At 40.3% G+C, this 15773-nt stretch overlaps 1 protein-coding gene across 1 annotated transcript in view; it reads left to right on the plus strand.

Moving 5' to 3' along the window:
• The window catches only part of ACOT12 (acyl-CoA thioesterase 12), a 65236-nt gene that overhangs the window by 10370 nt on the left and 39093 nt on the right, over window positions 1-15773 (plus strand). The window contains exon 3 of the mRNA XM_007977011.3: window positions 12018-12078. Within this exon, the coding sequence (XP_007975202.3) occupies window positions 12018-12078 (61 nt within the window). The remainder of the gene's footprint in view (window positions 1-12017; window positions 12079-15773) is intronic.

Raw genomic sequence — 15773 nt, forward strand, 5'->3', positions numbered from 1 at the left:
CATTTTTTCTTTCTTTAATTATAAATTAACTTTAGATTACTGTAATGTTTTTACTTTATAAACTTAAAAAAAATTGTTGATTCTTTTGTAATAATACTGAGCTTAAAACACAAACCTTTTATAGAGCTGTACAAAAATATTTTTCTTTATGTCCTTACCTTATTCTATAAGCTATTTTCTATTTTTAAAATTGGTTATTAAAAACTGTGACACAAACACATACATTAGCTTAGGCCTACACAGGGTCGGGATCACCGATATCGCTGTTCTGCTTCCACATCCTGTCTCACTAGAAGGTCTTATGGGATTTATTAAACCAGGATTCAGTATAGGTGATAGGTCTCTTAAGTGTCTTTTAACATAAAATTTTCCCTTCCTTCTTTTATCTTGCAATTTATTTTTTAAAGAAACCTGGTCATTTGTTTTATAGAATTTACGCATTCTGTATTTGCTCACTGTAACCTTGATTAATGTGTTCTCCTGTCCTTTGTATTTCTTGTAATCTGACAGTTACATCTAAAAATTGACATGATGAAAGTTTGATTTTTTTTTTTCTTTGAGATGGAGTCTTGCTCTGTCACCCAGGCTGGAGTGCAATGGTGCGATCTTGACTCACTGCAACCCGGGTTCAAGTGATCCTCCTGCCTCAGCCTCCCAAGTAGCTGGGACTACAGGCCCCTGCTACCATGCCCTGATAATGTTTGTATTTTTAGTAGAGACGGGGCTTTGCCATGTTGGCCAGGCTCAAACTCCTGACCTCAGGTGATCCACAGTGCTGGGATTACAGGCGCCTGCCACCACGCCCGGCTGATGAAGGTTTGATATTTTCATAAAAATTTCTCATGTCAAGGCCATATAATATCTAATGATCATAGGCTACAACCATTCTGTCATTAGATATTGGTAACATGGTAATACGCTAATTCTACCATTTCTTCTTCATTTATTTTCTAAAATACTTCTCTAGAGGGAAACTCTCACTAACGACCTGAGTATCCTGAGGAAAAGTTTGTCCAGGAAAGCCTTTATTCATTAGGAACATACAGATTTTCATGTACTTGATGTGTTACAATTCATCAATGTTCTTATTCTTTTTTTTTTTTTTTTGAGACAGAGTTTCACTCTTGTTGCCCAGACTGGAGTTCAATGGCGCGATCTCGGCTCACTGCAACCTCTGCCTCCTAGGTTCAAGCAATTCTTCTGGCTCAGCCTCCCGAAGTAGCTGGGATTACAGGTGCCCGCCACCAGGCCCAGCTAATTTTTTTGTATTTTTAGTAGAGATGGGGTTTCACCGTGTTGGCCAGGCTGGTCTCAAACTCCTGACCTCAGGTGATCCACCTGCCTCGGCCTCCCAAAGTGTTGGGATTACAGGTGTGAGCCACTGGGCCTGTGCAATGTTATTATTCTTACAGAAGCTCAGACTGCCGCGTCTTTGTGCAGTGGGAGCTTCTTCAGTTTAATCCCTAAGTCCCTTGAACAACAGCCCAAAGTTAAAGATGTTTAATAACTCCTTGGCCTTCTGCTATAAAATGTTTCAGGCTCATCTTTTACATTTTCCCCCCCACAAACTTAGAATCCGTTACTTCTCCAAGGAGTCCTGATTCCTTGCAGTAGACATGAGAGGCAGAGACCACAACCTGGGCAGGAAAGGTGCTCCTCACATCAAAATGGGCATTAGTTCTCGGCCTTTTCAGTGGACGGAATTAGAAATTATGTATTTTTAAAGCATTTATATTAATAATCTGTAATCATTTAGGGTTATATGGTTTTACTTAATTTCTTTGATTTTGTGTTTGTATCTCTGGTTTTTAATTTTATTTTATGCTGAATGTCTTGATATTTAAAGATATAAACTTATTTGATTCAAATTAATATGTATATACACATTAATTAGATTCAGAATAGCAGTACCAATATTATCACTAACCAATGAATAGAGAAAGTAGTTTAAGATTATTTATGAAGTTTCTTTCTCAAACTATGTCTCATCTGGTACAGTCAAGTCACTGTATTTTGAAGTCACTTGAAATCATCCTTTTCCATGTGGTTAAGCTGCTGACTTCATACATTCTTAAGTTCATTTGTTTAATTTGCTTTTTTATTTTGTAGGAATGACTTTTCTTTTCATTTAATTTTGTTTTATAGTTTAAAATATCTACAGGTACCAGAGTCCAATCTGGAAAATAGACCCATTTCACCCCGGGGAATCTGGGTCCTCCCTACCTTCTATCTAGGCCCCTCCCTCTCCCTCTATGTAACCATTTTATTTATTTTGTGGCTTATCTTTCTTTTTTTAATGTAAAGAAATATTTATATATATCCTCACTTTTTTCACTTAAAATAAAAATGAGGTGGAGAAAAGTATATGTAGTGTATAAAGTATACGCTGTAAAAGTATATAGTATTTCTATCTAGAAAATCACTCCATACCAATATGCAGTCATATGCTGCATAGCAGCATTTTGGTCAGTGACAGCGGTCCTATAAGATTTTAACACTGGCCGTGTGTGGGAGCTCACACCGGTAATCCTTGCACTTTGGAAGGCTGAGGTGGGTGGATCATCTGAGGTCAGGCGTTTGAGACCAGCCTGGCCAGCATGATGAAACCCCATCTCTACGAAAAATACAAAAAATTAGCTGGGCGTGATGGCACGCGTTTGTAATCCCAGCTACTCAGGAGGCTGAGGCAGGAGAATAACTTGAACCCAGGAGACGGAGGTCGCAGTGAGCCAAGATTGCACCACTGCACTCCAGCCTGGGCAACGAGAACAAAACTCCATCTCAAAAAAAAAAAAAAAAAAAAAAAAAAAAAAAAAAAAAAAAAGATTTTAATACTGCATTTTTACTGCATCTTTTCTACATTTAGCTATGTTTGGATACACGAATACTTACCACTGTTTACGGTTGCCGACAGTATTCAGCACAGTAACATCCTCTACAGGTTTGTGGCCTGGGAGCAATAGGCTGGACCATATGGCCTAGGTGTGTAGGAGGCTATACCATCTAGGTTAGTGTGGGTGCACTCTATGATGTTTCCACAACAACAGAATCACCTAATGAAGCATTTCTCAGAACACATCCCTGTCATTAAACTAGGCATAACTATAAGTAGATATTCATCATTCCTTTTAATATCTAGATCACACTACATTATTCAACTGTTCCTCCACTGATGAACATTTAGATTATTTCCAGTCTTTTGCTATTACAAATAATATTTCAATTTGTAGTCTTGTGCAGATGTCTGTTTGTATTTTTGCCAGTATATTTGTAGGATAGATTTCTTTCTTTCTTTTTTAAGACAGGGTCTCGCTCTGTCACCCAGGCTGGAGTGCAATGGCGCGATCTCGGCTCACTGTAGCCTCTGCCTCCCAGGTTCAAGCGATTCTCCTGCCTCAGCCTCCCTAGTAGCTGAGACTACGGGCACGTGCCACCACACCTGGCTAATTTTTGAATTTTTAGTAGAGACGGGGCTTTGCCATGTTGGCCAGGCTGGTCTCAAACTCCTGACCTCAGGTGATCCACCTGCCTCACCCTCCCAAAGTGCCGGGATTACAGGCATGAGCCATCATGCCTGGCCTTTGTGGGATAGATTTCTAGAAATTGGATTGCTGAGTCAAAGGGTAAATGAATATGTCATTTTATTAGACATTGCCAAATTCCTCTCCATATAGAAATTAATTGCTTATATAAATATGCATATGTATGTATTATTAAACTCTTTCTTTACCTCCAGTTTTTCTGCCAAAAAATGCTACAGATTATGACAGGTATGTAGAGTAACAATATATGCTCAAAGGCTTTAACCAGATGCGGTCACTCTTCTAGGTAAACCCAACTGGTTCATCTTATAGACTGTCTTTAATATATCTAGACCAGATGCAGTGGCTCATGCTGTATCCCAGCACTTTGGGAGTCCAATGCAGGAAGATCATTTGAGCCCAGGAATTTAAGGCTCCAGTGAGCCATAATTAAACCACTGCACTCCAGCCTGGATGACAGAGTGAGATATGTGTATCTGAACAAGCCTCTCTACTATGATTAAAATAGTATGAATTGCAATTATTTACCAGAAGCCTGAATAGGGTAATGTTTCCAAGGCTTTGGAGGCAGATAAGGGTTTGAACTCTGATCCTGCCAGTTGCTATGTCACCTTCTAAGGCCATTTCCTGATGGGAATGAAATGGGAATGATAATGCCCACCTCATGGGATTACTGCTTAGTGAATGGCGTGTTGTTAGATTATGATACAAAGCATTTAGCATGGTGCTTGATTATTATTATTATACTTTAAATTTTGGGGTACATGTGCAGAATGTGCAGGTTTGTTACTTAGGTATACATGGGCCATGGTGATTTGCTGCACCCATCAACCCGTCATCTACATTAGGTATTTCTCCTAATACTATCCCTCCCCTAGCCCCCCACCCCTTGACAGGCCCCAGTGTGTGATGTTCCCCTCCTTTTGTCCATGTGTTCTCTTTGTTCAACTCCCAGTTACGAGTGAGAAAATGCAGTGTTTGGTTTTCTGTTCTTGTGTTAATTTGCTGAGAATGATGGTTTCCAGCTTCATCCATGTCCCTGCAAAGGACACAAACTCATCCTTTTTTATGGCTGCCTAGTATTCCATGGTGTGTATGTGCCACATTTTCTTTATCCAGTCTATCGCTGATGGACATTTGGGTTGCTTCCAAGTCTTTGCTATTGTGAACAGTGCCGCAATAAACATATGTGTGCATGTGTCTTTATAGTAGAATGATTTATAATCCTTTGGGTACATATCCAGTAATGGGATCGCTGGGTCAAATGGTATTTCTAGTTCTAGATCCTTGAGGAATTGCCATGCTCTCTTCCACAATGGTTGAACTAATTTACACTCCCACCAACAATGTAAAAGTGTTCTTATTTCCCCACATACTCTCCAGGATCTGTTGTTTCCTGACTTTTTAATGATTGTCACGTAACTGGCGTGAGATGGAATCCCATTGTGATTTTGATTTGCATTTCTCTAATGACCAGTGATGGTGAGCTTTTTTTCTTAAGTTTGTTGGCCACATAAATATCTTTTTTTGAAAAGTGTCTGTTCATATCCTTTGCCCACTTTTTGATGGGGTTGTTTTTTCTTGTAAATTTGTTTAAGTTCTTTGTAGATTCTGGATATTAGCCCTTTGTCAGATGGATAGATTGCAGAAATTTTCTCCCATTCTGTAAGTTGCCTGTCCAGTCTGATGATAGTTTCTTTTACTGGCAGAAGCTCTTTAGTTTAATTGAGCCCATTTGTCTATTTTGGCTTTTGTTGCCATTGTTTTGGTGTTTTAGTCATGAAGTCTTTGCCCATGCCTATGTTCTGAATGGTATTGCCTAGGTTTTTTTTTTTTTTTTTTTTTAGTATTTTTATGGTTTTAGGTCTTATGTTTAAGTCTTTAATCCATCTTGAGTTAATTTTTGTATAAGGTGTAAGGAAGGGGTCCAGTTTCAGTTTTCTGCGTATGGCTAGCCAGTTTTCCTAACACCATTTATTAAATAGGGAATCCTTTCTCCATTGCTTGTTTTTGTCAGGTTAGTCAAATATTAGATGGTTGGAGATGTATGGTGTTATTTCTGAAGGCTCTGTTCTGTTCCATTGGTCTATATATCTATTTTGGTACCAGTACCATGCTGTTTTGGTTACTGGTAGTATAGTTTGAAGTCAGATAGCATGATGCCTCCAGCTTTGTTCTTTTTGCTTAAGATTGTCTTGGCTATTCAGGCTCTGTTTTGGTTCCACATAAAATTTAAAGTAGTTTATCCAATTCTGTGAAGAAGTCAATGGTAGCTTCATGGGGATAGCACTGAATCTATAAATTACTTTGGGCAGTATGGCCATTTTCACGATATTGATTCTTCCTATCCATGAGTCTGGAATATTTTCCCATTTGTTTGTGTCCTCTCTTATTTCCTTGAGCAGTGGTTTGTAGTTCTCCTTGAAGAGGTCCTTCACATCCCTTGTAAGTTGTATTCCTAGGTATTTTATTCTCTGTAGCAATTGTGAATGGGAGTTCATTCATGATTTGGCTCTCTGTTTGTCTGTTATTGGTGTATAGGAATGCTTGTGATTTTTGCACATTGGTTTTGTATCTTGAGACTTTGCTGAAGTTGCTTATCAGTTTAAGGAGATTTTGGGCTGAGATGATGGGATTTTCTAAATATACAATCATGTAATTTGCAAACAGAGACAATTTGACTTCCTCTTTTCCTATTTGAATGCCCTTTATTTCTTTCTCATGCCTGATTGCCCTGGCCAGAACGTCCAATACTGTGTTGAAGAAGAGTGGTAAGAGAGGGCATCCTTGTCTTATGCCAGTTTTCAAAGGGAATGCTTCCGGCTTTTCCCTATTCAGTGTGATATTGGCTGTGGGTTTCTCATAAATAGCTCTTATTATTTTGAAATATGTTCCATCAATATCTAGTTTATTGAGAGTTTTTAGCATGAATGGGTTGTTGAATTTTGTTGAAGGCCTTTTCTGCATCTATTGAGAAAATTATGTGTTTTTTGTCATTGGTTCTGTTTATGTGATGGGTTTCATTTATTGATATGTGTATGTTGAACCAGCCTTGCATCCCAGGGATGAAGTCGACTTGATCATGGTGGATAAGCTTTTTGATGTGCTGCTGGATTCTGTTTGCCAGTATTTTATTGAGGATTTTCACATCGATGTTCATCAGAGATATTGGCCTGAAATTTTCTTTTTTTGTTGTGTCTCTGCCAGGTTTTGGTATCAGGGTGATGCTGGCCTCATAAAATGAGTTAGGGAGGAGTCCCTCTTTTTCTGTTGTTTGGAATAGTTTCAGAAGGAATGGTACCAGCTACTCTTTGGTAGAGGAGAATTCGGTAGAATTCTGGTAGAATTCGGCTGTGAATCCATCTGGGCCTGAACTTTTTTTGGTTGGTAGGGTATTAATTACTGCTTCAATTTCAGAACTTGTCATTAGTCTATTCAGAGATTTGACTTCTTCCTGGTTTAGTCTTGGGAGGGTTTATGTGTCCAGGAATTTATCCATTTCTTCTAGATTTTTTAGTTTATTTGTGTAGAGGTGTTTGTAGTATTCTCTGATAGTAGTTTGTATTTCTGTGGGAGCAGTGGTGATATCCCCTTTATCATTTTTTATTGTGTCTATTTGATTCTTCTCTCTTTTCTTCTTTATTAGTCTGGCTAGCGATCTATCTATTTTGTTGATGTTTTCAGAAAAACAGCTTCTGGATTCATTGATTTTTTTGAAGGGTTTTTCGTGTCTCTATCTCCTTCAGTTCTGCTCTGATCTTAGTTACTTCGTGTCTTCTGCTCACTTTTGAATTTTTTTGCTCTTGCTTCTCTCATTCTTTTAATTGTGATGTTAGAGTGTCGATTTTAGATCTTTCCTGCTTTCTCTTCTGGGCATTTAGTGCTATAAATTTCTCTCTACACACTGCTTTAAATGTGCCTCAGAGATTCTGGTATGTTGTGTCTTTGTTCTCATTGGTTTCAAAGAACTTATTTATTTCTGCCTTCATTTCGTTATGTACCCAGTAGTCATTCAGGAGCAGGTTGTTCAGTTTCCATGTAGTTGAGCGATTTTGAGTTAGTTTCTTAATCCTGAGTTCTAATTTGATTGCACTGTACACTGAGAGACTGTTTGTTATGATTTCCATTCTTTTGCATTTGCTGAGGAGTGTTTTACCTCCAATTATGTGGTCGATTTTAGAATAAGTGCTATGTCGTGCTGAGAAGAATGTATATTCTGTTCATTTGGGGTGGAGAGTTTTGTAGGTGTCTATTAAGTCTGCCTGGTCCAGAGCCGAGTTCAAGTTCTGAATATCCTTGTTCATTTTCTGTCTCGTTGATCTGTCTAATATTGACAGTGGGGTGTTAAAGTCTCCCACTATTCTTGTGTGGGAGTCTAAGTCTCTTTGTAAGTCTCTAAGAACTTTCTCTATGAATCTAGGTGCTCCTGTATTGGGTGCATATATATTTAGGATAGTTACTCTTCTTGTTGAATTGATTCCTTTACCAATATGTAATGTCCTTCTTTGTGTCTTTTGATCTTTGATGGTTTAAAGTCTGTTTTATCAGAGACTAGGATGCAACCCCTGCCTTTTTTTTTTTTTTTTTTTTTTTGCTTTCCATTTGCTTGGTAAATATTCCTCCAGCCCTTTATTTTGAGCCTATGTGTGTCTTTGCACATGAGATGGGTCTCCTGAATACAGCACACTGATGGGTCTTGACTCTTTATCCAATTTGCCAGTTTGTGTCTTTTAAGGGGAGCATTTAACCTGTTTACATTTAAGGTTAATATTGTTAAGTGTGAATTTGATGCTGTCATTATGATGCTAGCTGATTCTTTTGCCTGTTAGTTGATGCAGTTTCTTCATAATGTCGATGGTCTTTATAATTTGATATGTTTTTGGAGTGGCTGGTACCGGTTGTTCCTTTCCATGTTTAGTGCTTTCTTCAGGAGCTCTTGTGAGGCAGCCCTGGTGGTGACAAAGTCTCTCAGCATTTGGTTGTCTGTAAAGGATTTTATTTCTCCTTCACTTATGAAGCTTAGTTTGGCTGGATATGAAATTCTGGGTTGAAAATTCTTTAAGAATGTTGAATATTGGCCCCCACTCTCTTCTGGCTTATAGGGTTTCTGCAGAGAGATCCACTGTTATTCTGATGGGCTTCCCTTTGTGGGTAACGTGACCTTTCTCTCTGGCTGTCTTTAACATTTTGTCCTTCATTTCAACCTTGGTGAATCTGACGATTATGTGTCTTAGGGTTGTTCTTCTCAAGGAGTACCTTTATGGTATTCTCTGTATTTCCTGAATTGGAATGTTGGGCTGTCTTGCTAGGTTGGGGAAGTTCTCTTGGATAATATCCTGAAGACTGTTTTCCAACCTGGTTCCATTCTCCCCATCACTTTCAGGTACACCAGTCCAACGTAGATTTGGTCTTTTCACATAGTCCCATATTTCTTGGAGGCTTCGTTTGTTTATTTTCATTCTTTTTTCTCTTGTCTTCTTGCTTTATTTCATTAAGTTGATCTTCAATCTCTGATATCCTTTCTTCTGCTTGATTGATTCAGCTATTGATACTTGTGTATGCTTCACGAAGTTCTCATGCTGTGTTTTTCAGCTCCATCAGGTCATTTACGTTCTTCTCTAAACTGGTTATTCTAGTTAGCAATTCCGCTAACCTTTTTTCAAGGTTCTTAGCTTCCTTGCATTGGGTTAGAACATGCTCCTTTAGCTTGGAGGAGTTTGTGATTACCCACCTTCTGAAGCCTTCCTCTGTCAGTTCATTGAACTCATTCTCCATCCAGTTTTTTTTCCCTTCCTGGCAAGAAGTTGTGATCCTTTGGTAGAGAAGAGGCATTCTGGTTTTGGAATTTTCAGCCTTTTTGCACTGTTTTCTCCCCATCTTCATGGGTTTATCTACCTTTGGTCTTTGATGCTGGTGACCTTCAGATGAGGTATCTGAGTGGACGTCCTTTTTGTTGATGTTGATGCTATTCCTTTCTTTCTTTCTGTTTGTTAGTTTTCCTTCTAACAGTCAGGGCCCTCTGCTGCAGGTCTGCTGGAGTTTGCTGGAGGTTCACTCCAGACCCTGTTTGCCTGGGTATTCCCAGCAGAGGCTGCAGAACAGCAAAGATTCCTTTCCGTTCCTTCCTCTGGAAGCTTTGTCCCATAGGGGCACCTGCCAGATGCCAGCCAGAGCTCTCCTGTATGAGGTGTCTTGTCGGCCCCTACTGGGAGGTGTCTCCCAGTCAGGATACGCCGGGGTCTGGGACACACTTGAGGAGGCATTGTGTGCCTTATCAGAGCTCAAACGCTGTGCTGGGAGATCTGCTCTCTTCAGAGCTGTCAGACAGGAGGAACCTTTAAGTCTGCTGAAGCTGTGCCCACAGCTGCTCCTTTCCCCAGGTGCTCTGTCCCAGGGCGATGGGAGTTTTATCTTTAAGTCCCTGACCGGGAATGCTGCCTTTTTTTCAGAGATTCCCTGCCCATGCCCAGAGAGGAGGAATCTAGAGAGGCAGTCTGGCCGGAGCAGCCTTGCTGAGCTGTGGTGGGCTCTGCTCACTTCAAACTTCCTGGTGGCTTTGTTTACACTGTAAGGGTAAAACTGCCTACTCAAGCCTCAGCAATAGTGGACGCCCCTCCCCTCACCAAGCTCGAGCATCCCAGTTTGACCTCAGACTGCTGTGCTGGCAGCGAGAATTTCAAGCCAGTGGATCTTGGCTTGCTGGGCTCCATGAGCGTGGGACCTGCCAAGCCAGACCACTCGGCTCCCTGGCTTCAGCCCCCTTTCCAGGGGAATGAATGGTTTCGTCTCGCTGGTGTTCCAGGTACCACTGGGGTATGAAAAAAACGCTCCTGCAGCTAGCTCGGTGTCTCCCCAAATGGCCGCCCAGTTTTGTGCTTGAAACCCAGGGCCCTGATAGTGTAGACACCGGAGGGAATCTCCTGGTCTGCGGGTTGCAAAGACCATGTGAAAAGCTCCGTATCTGGGCCGGAGTGCACTGTTCCTCACAGCACAGTCCTTCACGGCTTCCCTTGGCTAGGGGAGGGAAATCCCCCAACCCCTTGCACTTCCCTGGTAAGGTGATGCCCCACCCTGCTTCGGCTCACCCTCCATGGGCTGCACCCACTGTCCAACCAATCTCAATGAGATGAACCGGGTGCCTCAGTTGGAAATGCAGAAATGGCCCCCTTCTGCATCGATCTCACTGATCGCTGCTGACTGGAACTGCTCCGATTCGGCCATCTTGCCAGCAAATCCCACGGTGCCTGATTTGCACACAACATTCAATAAAGAGTAGTCATTGTTATTAGTATGGCCACACTGAGAAACATTAAACTTCATTTAATTAATGACAGGGATTTTTATTGTTAATGAATTGTCGATAATTCCTTGGTAATCTTTTGGACTTTTTCTGTTTACATCCCAGCATCCCAAAGAAAGATTGGTCTCCTTGAAGTCAGCAGTTTTGTCTTATTAATCACTGTGTCCTTTGACCCGGCTTAATGCCCGGACTACTCAATAAAATGCCAGTTAACTCAGTAAGCATTAGTGAAATGTATAAGTTAGAAAAATAAAAGATGTTTTTAGGAAGTTTGAATATGAAGAAAAGAAAAACATCTTGAGATATAATAGGTTTGAGAGAAAGATTTTGGAAAGAAGAAACCTTGAGCATTGTCATAGACTGATGGAGAATTGGGGAAGAGGCAAAGATTGAAGGCAGTAAAGAGGACAGAGTTGATGAAGCAGAGCCAATAAGGGAGGGGACAGGGTCACGGGAGGATGGGACCAATGGCACAGGTAAAGAAAGAGATTAGGTCTCAAGAGATTCCCTCTTTCCCTGAAACAGAAGAGCAAAGAGAAAGGTGCAAATGCAGTTTAACTTTGAAGTTAAGGAAGAAAAATCCAGGGGGCTTCTATTGGATAACCTCTTACCTTCTGCTAAGGGGAAGGGATTAGAGCTGACTGAAGGGCCTGAACACAAAAGTTTTGGAACAACGTCAGATTACATGATCGAAGTGAGTAGACCACCTGGCATCATTGAGGGCCCATACAAACCAACTGAAGCTGATCAGTTTGCTTGCTTACATTTTTGTATATTTGTCCATTTATGCATTAACTAACTTTCAAAAATAAACATCAGCTGTATAGATTTGCTGGTGTATTTGTCTTAACTTCTCTTGGGGAAACAGCTGCTGTATAGTCAGTATGTGCTGCGGATTTGGAGTCATGTCGCACACTATCTCTGCAGAGGTTCTTTTCTGTTTAAATATTGATGGTCCGCTAACACCATAAGTGTGGTTTACAGTAATCGGCCTTTGTTTTTAAGCGCTGTCTTTTTCCATTATCATTAACCTGAATTTCCCATGCATGAACATTATCAGCATGATAAGGTGGAACTGCTTTATGGCATGCATTTAAGTAATCTTTAAGTCTGATCTGAAATAAAATGTGCTAGAACTACTGAGTTTTTTTGTTTGTTTGTTTGTTTTTCCCTAGAGTTGGACAAGTTATAACCATCAGAGCAAAAGTTACTAGAGCATTCAGCACAAGCATGGAGGTAAGAGGCACCTTTTCAAATGGCTGCCTGTGGGTGCTCATGTCTTCATTGTTTACAAAGGGTAGAGCAGGAGGCCTAGACTAATATTTGGAGTTAATGAGATTCTCTATTTCACAAGACTCTGGAATGTGTAGTCAGGTCACAGGTAAATAATAGGCAGCGGATGTTTCCAGTGTTTCCTAGCTAAAATTCAACATGGCCAGGCATGGTGGCTCACACCTATAATCCCAGCAATTTAGGAGGCTGAGGCAGGAGGATCACTTGAGGCCAGGAATTCGAGACCAGCCTGGGCAACATAGCAAGACCCAATCTTTAAAAAGAAAAAAAAAAAATTAGGCAGCACAGTGGTAAGTGCCTGTAGCCCTGGCTACTCGGGAGGCGGAGGTGGGAGGATTGCTTGAGCCCAGGAGTTTGAGGCTACGGTGAGCTATGATTGTACCACTGCATTCCAGCCTGGGTGACATAGCAAGACTTTGTCTCTTAAAAAAAAAAAAAAACAAAAAAAACTCATATTTCAACATGATACAATACAGTATTTCTACATAGAAGGATACACAGAAAATAAACCTGCAAGAGAAAAGGACACTCTTAATTCTTCATAAAGTATAGATTTTATTTCTTAATCATGCTGACTCTACTATTATTCTATTTGTTCTCCATCCCCTCACCCTCTGACAGAAACTAGTCCCATGATTAACTAGTTTTTGAAAAGCAGGATAACTGGACTTTAGTAAGAAGGTAAATTTAGAAGATTTTTTTTTCTGCATCCACTTGGTGTTCTTTTCTCTACCATTGTGAATACCGGATTCTCGGGGGCTCCTGAGATCTCTATTCAGGTTAAATTAGGAGGAAAGGCATTGCTGAATCTCATATTGCACGTTCCAGCTTGCTCAGGAGCCATCCTTCGATCTCTGGGCATGAAGACATGGAAGAGCTTGTATTCGTTTGCTAGGGCTGCCGTAACAAAGCACCACAGACCGGGTGGCCTAAATACAGAAGAGTATTGTCCCATGGTTCTGGGAGCTGGAAGTCCTACATCAAGATATGGGCAGGGCTGGTTTCTCTGAGGGCTGGAGGGATAATCTGTTCATGCCACTTTCCTATTCTCCCATGGCTCTCTGTAGTCTTTGGTATTTCCTGGCTTCTGCTGCATCACCCGACTTCTGCCTTCATCTTCACATGTGTTCTCCTTGTGTGGGTGTCTGCTTCCAAATTTCCCGTTTTTATAAAGATACCAGTCATATTGGATTAGGGGCCTGCCCCATGCAGTCTGGCCTCATCTTAACTAATTACATCTGCAACAGCTCTATTTCCACATTTACATTCAAAGGTACTGAGGGTTAGGACATAAGAATTTGGAAGGGGGAACACAGTTCAACTGTTACAAATGTTTTGACAGTAACCATGCCCTTGGTGATGGCTTTACCCTGATGTGGTCACCTCTTTTTTTAATTTTTGTTTTTGTTTTTGTTTTTGTTTTTGAGATGGAGTCTCACTCTGTTGCCAGGCTGGAGTGCAATGGCAAGATCTCGGCTCACTGCAACCTCCGCCTCCTGGGTTCAAGCAATTCTCCTGCCTCAGCCTCCTGAGTAGGTGGGATTACAGGTGCCCACCACCACTAATTTTTGTATTTTTAGTAGAGACGGGGTTTCACCATGTTGGCCAGGATGGTCTCGATCTTCTGACCTTGTGATCGCCCGCCTTGGCCTCCCAAAGTGCTAGGATCGATCACAGGCATGAGCCACTGCGCCTGGCTGATATGCTGATATGCACCTCACTTTCTAGCAGTATCCAAATAAACAGAATACAAAGCACTCTGAAGAAAGCAGAAAGGAAATGCTCGTGAAAAAAACAAGCTCTGTCAGCGAATGATGTTTCTGGACGCTGTTTATTCAACTGCGGGGCTCTTAGCCTTTGCACACAAGAGCCTCTGGGCTTGGCCTGTCTCCTGAGGGCCACACATTCTCCTGATAGACAGTCCAAATATAGATAAAAGCTCCTTTTCATTTCTCCTTTTCCTCCTCTTCCTGAGACAGGCTACAATTTCTAAAGGAGGCTTATCTAAAAGCTAAGAAAAGAAAAATAAAACCCAGTGAGTTTGAAACCACAGATTTCTGATGCTAGGGAAAGTAAACCCTAGCCTCCACTGACTTTCCAGGCCCGATATGCCATGCAGAATTTTGTTCTCTTTCATCCTCTGCAGATCATGACCAGGGAGCCTCTAGATTTTGTTGTACTTTCTACCACCTGGTAGAAATTTCTTGGATTTTTTTTTTTCCCTAACTGTAGATGCCAACTAAATATTTTTATTTTTACTTTTTCAAACTGGAAATGTCCTTTATGGTCATCCTGTTCAATTTCAGTTTCCTGCCACAACTGAGGCCAGCCCTCTGCTAATTTGTTGAGCAGAAATAAATGACTGGCTTCCCCCTGAATCCACAGCAAGCAGGAACTCTGCTCTGTGCCAAACCCACTTCCAGGGGATTCTCAGACTCTATTGATCAGTTTCTTCCCTTTTCCCCGCTCTGGAAGGTATATGATGCGTTACTATTAATAGATTATATTGTCCCATTTGCACTAAGAGCACATTGTATGAGGTTTTTTTTTTTTTTTTTTTTTTTTGGTCCTTAGAACATGTCTTTAAAAATCAGTTTTATTGAGATATAATTTACAACATTAAAATTCTCCCATTTTAATTATACATTTTGCTGAGCTTTGACAAAGTCATACACTTGGATCACCACCACTATAATATACAACGTTCCCATCACTACATGAAGCCCCCTGTGCCCCTTTGCAATCAGCTCCCTCAGGTCCCAGCTTGTGACAACCACTCATTTACTTTAGGTCAGTACCCTTTTTTTTTGCCCTTTACTATATTTTGTATAAATGGAATGATATAGTATATATAATCATTTGTGTCTAGTTTATTTTACTTAGCATAATGTATTTGATTTCTGCTACTGGTTATTATATTATTCTCATTCTATTAATTTTGGGTTTAGTTTGCCTTTCTTTTTCTAGTGTCTTAAGGTAGAATCTTGGGAAATTGATTGAACTTTTCTTTTTTTCAAATATAAGCATTTAAAATCATAAAATTTTCCTCAATGTATTGCCTTACCTGCATCAAAATATGTCCTTTTTTTCTTGTAAATTCTTCCCTGACCTCTAGTCTGTCTAGACATGTGTTGTTTAATTTCCAAATCTCTGACGATTTTTCCAGACATATCTTTGTTTTTGATTTCTAATTTAATTCTTTTGCAGAGAGAGAACATAATTTTTATAATTTCAATTATTTTAAATTTGTTTAGACTTTTTTAATGACCCAAAATATGGACTATTATGGTGAATGTTCTATATGTACTTGAAAAGAATGTGTTGCTTATAGTCAATGAAGTATTCTGCAGATGTCAGTTAGCCTAAATTGTTTCATAGCATTGTTCAAGTCTTCTGTATTATTATTGTTATTATTATTATTGTTATTATTATTATTATTATTTTGAGATGGAGTCTTGAACTGTCTCCCAGGCTGGAGTGCAGTGGTGCGATCTTGGCTCCCTGCAACTTCCGCCTCCCAGGTTCAAGTGATTCTTTTGCCTCAGCCTCCCGAATAGCTGGGATTACAGGTGTGCACCACCACACCCAGCTAATTTTTGTATTTTTAGTAGAGACGGGGTTTCACCATGTTGGCCAGG

The sequence above is a fragment of the Chlorocebus sabaeus genome, chromosome 4, assembly GCF_047675955.1.
Source record: "Chlorocebus sabaeus isolate Y175 chromosome 4, mChlSab1.0.hap1, whole genome shotgun sequence".
Classification (NCBI taxonomy): domain Eukaryota; kingdom Metazoa; phylum Chordata; class Mammalia; order Primates; family Cercopithecidae; genus Chlorocebus; species Chlorocebus sabaeus.